Genomic DNA, 12,156 nt, shown 5'->3' on the forward strand with positions numbered 1-12,156 from the left:
AAATTCTGTCCATGAACAGCTCTTTCCAACACCACCATTAATATATGTTTAAACGTGATTCAAGCTTGCTCTTCACAGTTTAACAACTTCTAAAAAACCTGTTTTAATGAGACACAATGTAAGTAAACCAGACTGAATTTTGGACACATTAATTGCCTTCTTTGTAGAATCCTTTTCCAGCCACTCAGCAGAATCAGTTTTAGTAAAGAAACTGTCTTGTTTTCCACCACATAGTAGTAAATATTTATTTTTGTTGTAACAGGCATTTTAGAAACATGTCGTCATGTTGGACAAAGTGTGCTTGTTAGAAGAGAGGCTTGGTTGTCTGCACGAAATAGAATTTAATTCTTCATCTTTTGATTGTTCAGGTTTCTTGTTCAGTGTTGAGTTCTTTGCAGGGTGTTTTCAGTTTTTCCCTTCTGAAGTGGGTGTGACTTCTTTGGTGCCAACTTACATTTAAGATTAATCAATGTTTCTTTGACTTGACCACAAGTGTGTGGTACAAGGACATCTTGTTGATGATCACAATAATTTCCATTATCCTTCTGTGGCACAGTGTCATTTACTACAAAATATGGAAGACATGTTTGAATTTGTATTATAAATACTTTACGCTACAAAGTTGGGTGACCTGGTATTGAAAAGGTTATTTGTGAATACAAATGCAAGTAAAGTAAATTTATGCAAGTAAATTTAGTTTATTTATACAAGTTTTAATTAGTTTAACGTAATAATCACTTTTCTTAAGGAAATAGCAGCAAGTTTTTGCCTCTGCTGAAGGGTACACTATCAAAGCTGTGAAACTGAAACCATGATTCCAGAATTCTGCTGAAATAGGCTTTTATCCTAGGTGGCCTCATGGGACCTGTGAGAATGATTTCATCTGGGCACGAGCTGACAACTGACTATGATGAGAAAACTCTCCACGAGCTGGGCTTTAAGGACATGCAGGTACTGCCAGCATGGGAAAGGCCCTGGAGCTGTGGCCAAGGCTTGGCTCTGGTCTCCTGCAGCTGATTCTGCACCTGGGGCTGGCTGGGAGCAATCCTGGAGGATGCCAGCTCAGCACTGGAGTATCTCAGCCTCAGGGGCAGAGTCAGGAGTGTCATTGATGCTTTGTGAGGGCTCACCTAGAGCAGAGGCTGGACACAGGGACTGAAGAATGAAGCAGGGATTTATTAAAAGGATCTCCTCCATGGATCCACCTTGGGCAGCACAAGAGCCCAGCCAGGGCTGCACCCAAGATGAACCAAAATGGTCCCAAAATGGACAATCAGTCACTTTTATAAGTTCTGCTCCATTTTCATATTAGAGTTAATTGTCAATTCTAGCTCCAGCCCATCAAGTCCCATCCTTCTTTTTTTTCTTTCTTCATTCTCCCATTATGCTGCTGGGCGTGACATCTGGATCATTTGTCCTTGGTGCCCAGCTAGAGAAGGAATTGTTTTGTCTCCCTGCTCTGTGCAGAGAGCTCAGCATCCCATAATATGGAGCCCAGACCCACACACTAAAGCAGCACAGAACCTGAAAAATAAAAAAGCCAAACCTGAGGCATCAAGTGCAGCTACACCATGAATGCCTTAAGTGAAAGCAAACCCAAACTTCATTTGTGGCACTTGCTGAAAATGCTGCAAAGCCAAGATTTGACTACAAACCAAAAATTTTTTAAATTTTTTTATTCTGACCCTTGTGAAAGCATTGCATGCTTGTCATAAAGCTGTGTCTGTGCTCCCTGTGTCTGCTGCAGATGGTGTTTGTGTCCCTCGGTGCCCCCAGGAGGGAGCGCAAAGGGGAAGGTGTCCAGCTCCCAGCCTCCTGCCTACCTCCTCCTCAGAAGGACAACATTCCAATGCTCCTACTCCTGCAAGAACCTCACCTCACCACACTCTTTGATTTGTTAGAAATGCTGGCCTCTTTTAAGCCTCCTTCTGGAGAAGTGGCTATGGAAGATAGTGAGGTAATTCAGTTTAATTTTATTAGAACAATTGCATTTAAGTCTTATTTCATTTGATCTGGTTTTTCTGTGTAGCCAGTTTTTCTCTACTCTGTTCAGTTGCTAGAGATTTTTATTGCCTGCTCATTCACATGGTAAAATCTTCATGATTCTCCTTTTTTCTTAGCAATAGTATTGCTAAGATATTGCTAATATTTTCTTAGCAGTAATAGAACATTTGAATGTTCTAAATACTGTAGAAGCTATAAAAGCAATTCTTAAGAAACAATATTGATTATTTAAATTGATGTGGTGACTCATAATGGGAATTGGCTTGAAGAAAGGTTTGTAAAGTTTTATTGCAAAAAGCCAAGCTTGATCTTGTATGCCATCATTAGCTTGAGGGAAATTAAATCATATGTAGTACATTTGAACCTGCAATTTATTTATAAGTTTTATCTGCATTTAAATATTTCAAAATATGTGATATGATTTAAAGATGATGTAACTTAGTTTCTTGCAAGTTGAGACCTCAGTTATCATATCCTAATCATGGATTTAGTTATTAGATACAAAACAGCTTCTTAATTACAAATAAATACATTTTTGGGCTTTGAAATGTCATTTTCTCAAAGAAGTTGACAGTAAGAATGGTTATGATTTGGTTTGTCAGAGTGCAAGGTGTGAAGAGCTCCATCTCCATGCAGAGAACTTATCTAGACGTGTCTGGGAACTGTTAATGCTCCTACCAACGTGCCCTAATATGCTGCAGGCATTCCAGAATATTTCTGATGAGCAGGTGAACAAAGCTTTACATATTTATCTTTGTTATACTTGAATTTTTTAGCATCCAGTGTTTTAGTTGAAATGTCCCCAAATAGGAATGTTACATAGTAAATCTGTTAAGTGTGCTGAGATAAGAGTAAACCTAATAAATCTAAAACTAAACAGAGATGTCAGCTTAGCTCCCAAAGTTAGTTTTTATCATTTATTTTCAAAGTTTATTTTATAAATTAAAAGAATAGTCAGTACTAATGATCACAATGTTTTTACTTGGATGGAAAGAGCAGTTTGTTCAGCTGCAGCCTGGCTTTAGCACTGTGGCTGTTGTGGTAGTGATACTTCTGTACTCTGTTCCCTCAGCTCATAGCTTGGGTTGCTTGGAAGCACAGTTGATTTCTACAGATAAAAATATTATTCTGCCTCTTTAAAAGTGGTTGAAATTGCATCCTAACAGATTGTAGATATTGCAGCTTTTTATGCACACATGCATGACAATTTTGGTGGCAGTTACAGTGTGATGTTTGCTTTCCTCTAATGTAAAATTGTGTCTATTTTAGCATATAATAATGTTGCCTTTTTATTATTCAGATTGTTAATCATGTATAGAAATCTGCTTGATATTGTCTAATTTCAGATAACAGATGAAATTAAACCCCAAATAATTTATCTGTGCCACTTGAAAAATCCTCTCCCTGAATTTTTAGACAGATGAGCATTACATATAATTGTATTAATTATTTTCTATCTTTTTTTCATCTTTTAAGGGTAATGATGGCTTTAGCTGGAAGGATCTTCTGAGAATAAAAAGTGCCCACAAACTTTTGTATGCCCTGGAGATCATTGAAGCTTTGGGGAAGCCCAACAGGAGGATAAGACGGGAATCCACGGTAATTTCCTTGGACAGAATCTTCATTTTTCTCTGAATCAAAGCGTAGATTGATGGTTTATTTTATAATGTTAAAATTCCTGAGCTGTTTTTACAGTTAATCTTGTTTATCTTTAGGGAAGTTACAGTGATCTTTACCCAGACTCAGATGATTCAAGTGAAGATCAAATAGAAAACAGTAAAAACACATGGAGCTGCAAGGTTTGTTTTTCTTACAGTATTCCATGATATCTAAGACAATTTTTCAATATAAATATAAAATAAAAAAAACATTTAAAACACTAACTATCCTAAAATCTTTTATCTCAAATTTTGGGATAGCATTTGCAAGTTTTTCTGTGTTATCAGGCTTGTAAATTTGTGGTAGCCATGTGCATTTGTTTTCATAAAATATCCAGCCAAATAATTTGTAATTTATTTATTAATTTATAAAGCTTAGGTTGGTATCTGACTGGTCTTAGTGGTATTTCTGTATCTGCTTTTTCTCACATTGATTCCATCATATGCTTACAGTTTGTTGCTGCTGGAGGGCTCCAACAGTTACTGGAAATTTTCAATTCTGGAATCCTAGAGCCTAAGGAGCAGGAATCATGGACTGTGGTAGGTGTTCACTCTGCCTTTCTCTCCAGAAGAACATTCCTGGTATTTGTAAAGACTTTTAATGCTTTGAGCCTTTGGTACAGTTATTTTCTGTTATGAAATAGATCCATTCTCTGATTGAAACCATCAGAGTCTATCTAGTAACATCTTTTTTTTTAAATATTTTATATTCCTGGAAGAGCTAATTTTAAAAAAGCAAGTGTACATATACTACTGCTTTTTTATGTTTTAAAACCACCCTCCCTGTTTTTCTGTGGATTTTGGGGAGAGTCTTTTTATTCTTAAAATTGTAGAACTTAAAATTGTACCTCATGGAACCTTAGAGGGGAAAACATCTGGGTTCCTTCCTCAGGAGTGATTGGAACTACATTGGTGTTACTATAACAGATCATAATTCTTTAAAGAAACCAAAAGTAGCCAAACAAGAATGGAATATTTATTTATTTTTTCTGCTTATTTTAGGGAGGGTTTTTATTTGGTGAATTATTTATCACAGTCTGTATTAAAAGCAGTAAGCTGTTAATTGTCTTTCCCTTGTCTAAGAGGCCAAAATGGCCAAGGCCATTTTCCCTTGCTGTCAGTGAGACAATTAGCATAGTGGCTGTGGTGCTAATAAAGACACTTGTCAATAATGCACATGTTCTATAAGAATGTCTGATAATCACCTTTTTCATTATTATTCTATCATTAGTTTCAGCTAAGTTCAAGTTACTTCTAGTTCTTTTCTCCTTTATACCTTACTGAGGTTTTCAGTTGCAAATTCCATAGATAGCATTGAATTATGTGGAAAAAAAATCCCTCAAAATTGAAGATTTCTCTTGTATTTGTGGGGTTCCCCAATGAAGGGAGGAATGATGAATCTGACTCCATGTTTTTAGAAGGCTAATATTTTATTCTATTATATTATATTCAAGAATACTAAACTAAACTATACTGAAGAATACAGAAAGGATACAGATAGAAAGTTAAAAGATAATCATGAAAACTGGTGACTCCTTCCAGGGTCCTGACAGAGCTTGACCGTGATTGGTCATTTGTCATGGACATATTTTATCAAAAATCCTTTTGCTAGGATTTTTCTCCTGAGAAGCTGAGAAGCCTCAAAGGAAAAGAAAACCAATGATTACCTGCTGCTGTGGAATGCAACAGGTGCATCTTTTATTGTCCATGTTGGTTGTTCCTAATTAATGGCAATCACAGTCAGCTGGCTCAGACTCTCTGAGAGTCACAGCTTTTGTTATCATTCCTTTCTATTTCTTTCAAACCTTCTGATGAAATACTTTCTTCTTTTAGTATAGTTTTAGTATATAATTTTCTTTTAATATAATATATATCATAAAATAATAAATCAGCCTTCTGGAACATGGAGTCAGGATTCTCATCTCTTCCCTCATCCTGGGACCCCTGAGAACACTGCCAGAGTCATTGAGTTAAAACAATTCACATGAAACCAATGAAACAATCACCTGTTGGATAAACATCTCCAACCACATTCCAAAGCAGCAAGGCACAGGAGAAGCAAATGAGATAATATTGTTTTCCTTTTCCTCTGAGGCTTCTCAGCTTCCCAGGAGAAGAATCCTGAGCAAGGGAATTTCTCCAGAAAATATGGCAGTGACAGATTTGTTTTCCTTCCCCTTCCCAGTGGCAGCTGGACTGTCTTGCTTGCTTGCTGAAGCTGATCTGCCAGTTTGCAGTGGACCCCTCAGATCTGGACCTGGCTTACCACGATGTCTTTGCCTGGTCTGGGGTGGCAGAGAGCCACAGGAAAAGGACGTGGCCGGGCAAGTCCAGGAAAACCACGAGCGACCACGTCAAGGGCCTTCACATCCCCAGGCTGACAGAGGTAGGAGGCACACAGGGGTTCTGGGAGCTGTAGGAAACATCTCCTTTGCTGAAAGAGTAAATGTGAAGTCCTTATTTTAGTGATAAAATTATGGAGTGGAAGAGTTAGTAGTACTAATTGATCTCAGTAATATAATTGATCTCTTGCTTGTTCTCTAGAAAAGTATTTGCATAGTTTTAAACCTGGCAACCAAAAGGTGTTTTTTGGTGATTGATGAACACATTAATTGGGAATTCAGAATTGCAGTGATTTGTCCCTGTTTCTTAGATTTTGTTTCCTGAATTGATCAGTCCTTTTTTACAGTAGCGCATTATTATTATTAACCTGTATTTATAACATGAGCTGCCCTTGTCCTTGCTAAATCCATGTTGGATTCCTTTAGTAAACACTGAAGTAACTTTAATAGGGATACCTGAGTGAGTGTGAACTTACCTGCAGCTGTAAACCTTCCTGCCAGGTTGCTGCATGCTGATTTCCTAGGGCAGCCTGAGCACAGAGGGTATTTTGGCATCAGGGGAACATTCACTGTAAATTGACTTTCTTGGGCACAGGACCAGCTGTGACTGCCAAAAAGTGCAGGTCTGAACTCTGAGCTGGAGCCAAACTTCCCCTTTGTTATACCTGGAAAGACCTTAACTATTCTATAAATATCAGCCTTTTTTGATAAATCCCTAAATCACCAGGGCTACTGTCATACAGGGAACTTAGCACATATATTAAATTTTTGAACATGTAAATGCTGCTGTTGCTTTCTCTAACTAGTTTTAAATTTTTAGTTCTCAACTGATAAGTATTCTTGATTTGATATTTAAGTATTTTAAGATTTTCTTCACACTTGCATTTTAAAATTCTGTATAGTCTGTCGGATTGGCTAAAGATAAATATTTTAAGAGAGCGGTTAGTCAGTAAAATGTGTTGATCACAGAAGTAGGCAAAATTTAAGTGTCCAACCTCATCCTCAGCCCTGTCTCCTCAAACATAAGGTTTTTAAAAGGCTGTGAGTAGTTTATGCTTTAAAAAAATAACATATTTTTACTAAAAGGATTGAATAAATGGTTGACTTTCCTATTCAGTTGAATTGTCTTCTTTAGAGAATGAAATTTTAGCATCTAGCCCTAGTCAGTGAAACATGGGATTTTAGCTCTGCTTTAATAAAACCAGTAAATTGTTAACTGTGAAGATGCTGTGATTTGCCTTTGGCCCTTCCTCCTCTGCACAGGTGGGTTTATTTAGATTCGCACAGTGTGTATAATTAAAAAACAGATCAAAAAGCTTGTTGTTATATTAACTTGTTTTTTTTTTTTTTTTTTCTTTCAACTTCAATTTTTAAAGGTGTTTCTTGTACTTGTCCAGGGAACCAGTTTGATTCAGCGACTTATGTCAGTTGCTTATACATATGACAACTTGGCACCTAGGTACAAATCTTCTTATTTTTGTGATAAAGCTGATGAGTGTGCTCATTTCCATCGCTGCTTTCCTGCAGGACCCACCCGGGGCTCTCCCAGCTGTGCTCCCTCTGCCAGCCACATCCCACACTGAGCTCCAGAGGCTGGAACTTGCTTTTCTTACTCACCTCCTGCCCTGGCAGAGAGGAGAGGGGTGAGAACTCTGTGCTCAGGGTGTAAGGCATGGGTGTATAAATTATAAATGACACAAATTCTCATGCCAAAATGTGGGAACGTTCCTCACTTGGGGTCACCAAATGTGGTGGTGTTCTCAGGGGTCCCAGGACCAGGGAAGAGATGAGAATCCTGACTCCATGTTTCAGAAGGCTGATTTGTTATTTTATTATATATATTATCTTAAAAGAAAATTATATATTAAAACTATACTAAAGAATGGAAGAAAGGATTTCATCAGAAGGCTTGAAAGGAAAGGAATGATGATAAAATCTTGTGACTCTCAGAGTCCGAGCTGGACTGTGATTGGCCATTAATTAAAAACAACCAACATAGACCAATCACAGATGCACCTGTGGCATTCCGCAGCAGCAGATAATCATTGTTTGCATTTCATTTCTGAGGCTTCTCAGCCTCTCAGGAGAAAAATCCTAATAAAAGGATTTTTCATAAAATATGTCAGTGACACCAAAATCCCTTCTTTGTTTTCTCCAGAGCATTTTTAATTTCAAGGTAGCATAAAGGAGAAATTAAAATAAATTCATTTTCATGTTGCTTAGTTGTCTGTCACTTTTGACTTGTTTTTCTCATCCTGCTGGTACTAAAGGCAAAATCTGACATATATTTGGTCCTGTTGCCTTTTTGTCCTGAGAAAAGCAATTCTGTGTAAGGCTGCATTGTGGCAGGCAGACTGGTGCTGGGGAGGTCAGGTTTTTGTAGAATTGATTCCAAGTGATGGATAGTTGTTTTACCATATTTTTAAAAGATTGTTAAGGGCATTCAGAACATCTCCAGTCTGCAGGTGTGCTTAACTTGGCCTCTAGTTGAGTTGTAGGAAAATTTTTGAAGTATAAATGCAATATTTTTGGTTTCATAATCTTTTATTGTAATTAATAAAAATGGAAGTAAATAAATAGAAACATTTAAAGTTTGCAAATGTTTATTCAGAGTGTGGTTCCTTTATGAAGAAAACTAGATTTATTCTGTATGGGTCAGTTCTTAGCTCTGACATCTCTGTTTTGGATAAAATAAAGAAGGGGCTGTGGGTATTTCTCCTTGGCTTTTTAATCTTGTAAAGCTTTATGGGGGTAACTTGAAGGTTTTCATAGTTTTATTGTTGTTGCTAATTTTGAATACTGCAAGCAATGAATCCTTTTAAGATGAATTAAGATTTTCCAAGTGGTTACTTAAGAGTAACTGTGTTGTGCCTTGTGTGTACTTGTATTTCTGAAATCTGTTATGTGCTGTGTGATAAAATTCAAATGATTTTCTCTTCTTCCCATCAGGGTGTTGAAGGCTCAGTCTGATCACAGGTCAAGGCATGAAGGTCAGTGCTGCAAAACAGCTGGGTCAGGAGCTAATCACAGGGATGGCAAATTGATGATAATTTATTATTTTCGTTTATTGCACTTTTAGAAAGCTGGAAAATCGTTTTCCTCCAAGGAAATACCCTTGGTTTCTGAGTGAAATCCAGTCTGGGTTTTTTCCCCAGTCTGGGTTCAGGGTGAAATCTGGTCCTGGTTATTCCCTGATCCACTTTCCAGGGGAAATCCACTCCATGTGTTCCCCCATCTGGATTTTCTGTGAAATCTGGTTCAGGTTTTTGCCTGAGCCACTTCCCAGGAGAATTCCAGTCCAGTTTTCCTTCAATCCCAATTCCAGGTGAAATCCAGGCTGTGTTTTCTCCCAGTTCAGCTTCCCAGAGAGTTCCTCTCTGGGTTTTTCCTCTCCTGTTTCTGGCTGAAACTTCATTGAGATTTTCCCAGTCCTCTTTCCAGGCTAAATCCCATCTAGATTTTCCCCCATTCCTGCTCCCACCCCTCATCCCCAAACTTTATATAAGACCAGGAAGGGGGAAATTCAGTTTTATTTTGGGAGTGAAGCTGGGGCAGTGGTTGGAAGCATCTTCTGCTCAGTGAGGTTTTCAGCTGCTTCCCTCTTGCCAAAACATTTCTTATTTGGCTTGTGGCAGAAATTCCATGTGAGACTTTTCAGCTCAGGTTGCATCAATGAGGAGAACAGCAAATTGAGACAAGTCCCATACAGCACTTTATCCTGCATTAATAACCAATGGCAGAGGTGTGCAGGCAGGATCCTATGGAAATGTCACACTTTGCAAAGAAGAAAATAGGAAATTCAGATGGAAGTTAAGTAGAAGTTGAGGGAGATACCAGGAATAAACTCTGGTTGCACCTGAAAAGTTAAATTTAGACCTTATTCCAGGAGCAGCTTTATTCTGCCATGAGGAAAAGCTTCATTGGCAAGACAGGTGGGGTCCTATTCCATAAAACACTGTTCTGGACACCCCTGGACACATCTGTAATTGAGTGTTCAGGCCTTGTTTACTGGGAATAAATCCCAGTAGATACTGGCCCCAGAAATTACTGCCATTCATTTGATAGGTCTGTGCTTGGGCTCCTGCTGCTGGCAGTCTCTCTCCTAAATAATGAAAGATGAAGAATGGTTTCTCTGTTGATAATTCCTACAGAAATGGAGTATTTGAAAGTGTAGTCCTGGACAGCATGCTGGCCTTATTACAGAGGAAAGGTGGCACTGGTGGAGTCTGAAGCACTGCAAAATGCTCATTCTAATTTCATTACAAAGACACTACCTAAGAATTTCCAAAGTTCCTTGGGGGCTGCAAGGTGATTGCAATGAACTTTTGTTTGGGGCAACACAAATGTGGTCACAGAAATTAGTACAAAACAGGAAGTAAATGTGCAGATGTGATGGTAAAACTCTGAGGTTTTTTGTATCCTTAGTGCCAGGAGAGATTTTGTCTTGCCAGTTACTGAAGTAAATGTCATTTTGGGCTGTGCAGCCCTTCTGCCCAGGAAGCGCTTGCTGTGCTTACACCCTTTAGAACTGGCAGGTGTGATGAAGCCAAAATCAGAGTAAAAGGCTGCAATTCTGTCCCTGTGCTCAGCCTTCAGGGGCAGCTCTGAATCTGGCTGCCTGCTTTGGTCACCTGATGGCAGTGGCAGCAGTGTGGGATCATGAGAGGGATGTCCGTGAAACAGGAAACCTTAAGGAGCTGTGAGTAAGGGTCTCTTGGGAACTGCACTCTCAGGTATCTGAGGAGCTGCAACCAGTCTGTTCTGCTGAAGATCACACTTTGGGTGCTGGAGTTACCTTGATAAATGGTGTATAATGCACAGCTAGGAGGGAAATAAGTGCTCGAGGTCAGGTTTAAGGAGCCAACAGGTTTGTTAAGTGTGTGTTTGATTGTAGACAGGCATGGCTTACAGTGGGGTTTGTCTCCTCCTGCAGTCACTCACTGTTCCATGTGTGGTTTCTCTGTTCCTGCAGTCCCTCACTGTTCCATGTGGGGTTTCTCGGTTCCTGCAGTCACTCACTATTCCATGTGGGGTTTGTCTGTTCCTGCAGTCACTTACTGTTCCATGTGGGGTTTGTCTATTCCTGCAGTCACTCACTGTTCCGTGTGGGGTTTGTCTATTCCTGCAGTCACTCACTGTTCCGTGTGGGGTTTCTCTGTTCCTGCAGTCACTCACTATTCCATGTGGCTCTTGGTGAGCTGGGCTCACTGCTGCTCCTTGGTGAAATCCAGCCTGGCTGACAGTGACCATTTGCAAGACTGGCTCAAGAAACTCACCCTGCTTATTCCAGAGGTATGGCAATGGGAGCTTGCTGCATTCCTAATTAGTGTCATTACCTTTGGCTTGCCATTCAATCCAAGGCTTGTGGTTTCCTGCTCCAAGTGGCAGGACCTGCTTCAGTTCCTTGCAGTGCTGGGTGAGAAGTGATCGCTGGAAGGTGGCACCTCTGTGTTCAGTCACAAACCAGGTTATAAACCCTCACCTTTCTCCTTGGCTTCTGTTTGAAGGTCATTTTTTCATTGCCATTTGTTGAAATTTCTGGGTAATTTGTTGAAATTTCTGGGTGATGCCACCTGACTTGAATTAGCTGAAATGTACTTCCCCATTATGTTTTTCACATTATTAGATTTTTTTTTTTTGCTATTTATTTTTTATACTTAGAATCACAAAATGAGGTGAATGAGAATTGATACCAAGATCTTTGTCATGACCAAAGATTGGTCTAGCTTTTAGTAATTTTTTTACTAAAGCTAGACCAATGATGCTCTCTAGGCTTAAATGGATTAAAAGCTTAAAAATTGCATCAGTTATATTCACAGCGGAATTTTTTTTTTTTTTGTATTTATTGGTGATTGCTTAAAAGTGCAAGGTGGACATGGTGTAGTAATTCTTATCTCTTGTTTTATTACTCAAGCACAGAAAAAGCTTGCAGGCTGGCTCCCTTTAAAATCCCTGGAAATGAGAGAGTGCAAACTTCCAAACATTGATTAGATTGTGGATATTTTTCTTAATAAAAGGAAGAAGAAAATAGTTTTTGTAGTGAAAATAAATTAATTAGTAGTTTTGAAAGAGTAAGGGTAAATCCAGGATTCACATAGATTTCCTTGATTTGCCTGATGTGATATTTTCTATTGTAGTCACTGTAATCATTT

At 38.7% G+C, this 12,156-nt stretch overlaps 1 protein-coding gene across 9 annotated transcripts in view; it reads left to right on the forward strand.

Moving 5' to 3' along the window:
* USP34 (ubiquitin specific peptidase 34) overlaps window positions 1–12,156 on the forward strand; it is a 114,634-nt gene that overhangs the window by 61,036 nt on the left and 41,442 nt on the right. For 8 of the 9 annotated variants that reach the window (XM_058019335.1, XM_058019340.1, XM_058019338.1 and 5 more), the window contains exons 28-37: window positions 851–951; window positions 1,748–1,957; window positions 2,607–2,732; window positions 3,481–3,603; window positions 3,720–3,803; window positions 4,116–4,202; window positions 5,848–6,048; window positions 7,381–7,463; window positions 8,954–8,994; window positions 11,172–11,296. In XM_058019335.1, the coding sequence (XP_057875318.1) occupies window positions 851–951; window positions 1,748–1,957; window positions 2,607–2,732; window positions 3,481–3,603; window positions 3,720–3,803; window positions 4,116–4,202; window positions 5,848–6,048; window positions 7,381–7,463; window positions 8,954–8,994; window positions 11,172–11,296 (1,181 nt within the window). The remainder of the gene's footprint in view (window positions 1–850; window positions 952–1,747; window positions 1,958–2,606; window positions 2,733–3,480; window positions 3,604–3,719; window positions 3,804–4,115; window positions 4,203–5,847; window positions 6,049–7,380; window positions 7,464–8,953; window positions 8,995–11,171; window positions 11,297–12,156) is intronic. The other variant, XM_058019337.1, reaches the window with a different exon arrangement.

The sequence above is a fragment of the Melospiza georgiana genome, chromosome 3 (genome assembly GCF_028018845.1).
Source record: "Melospiza georgiana isolate bMelGeo1 chromosome 3, bMelGeo1.pri, whole genome shotgun sequence".
Lineage (NCBI taxonomy): Eukaryota > Metazoa > Chordata > Aves > Passeriformes > Passerellidae > Melospiza > Melospiza georgiana.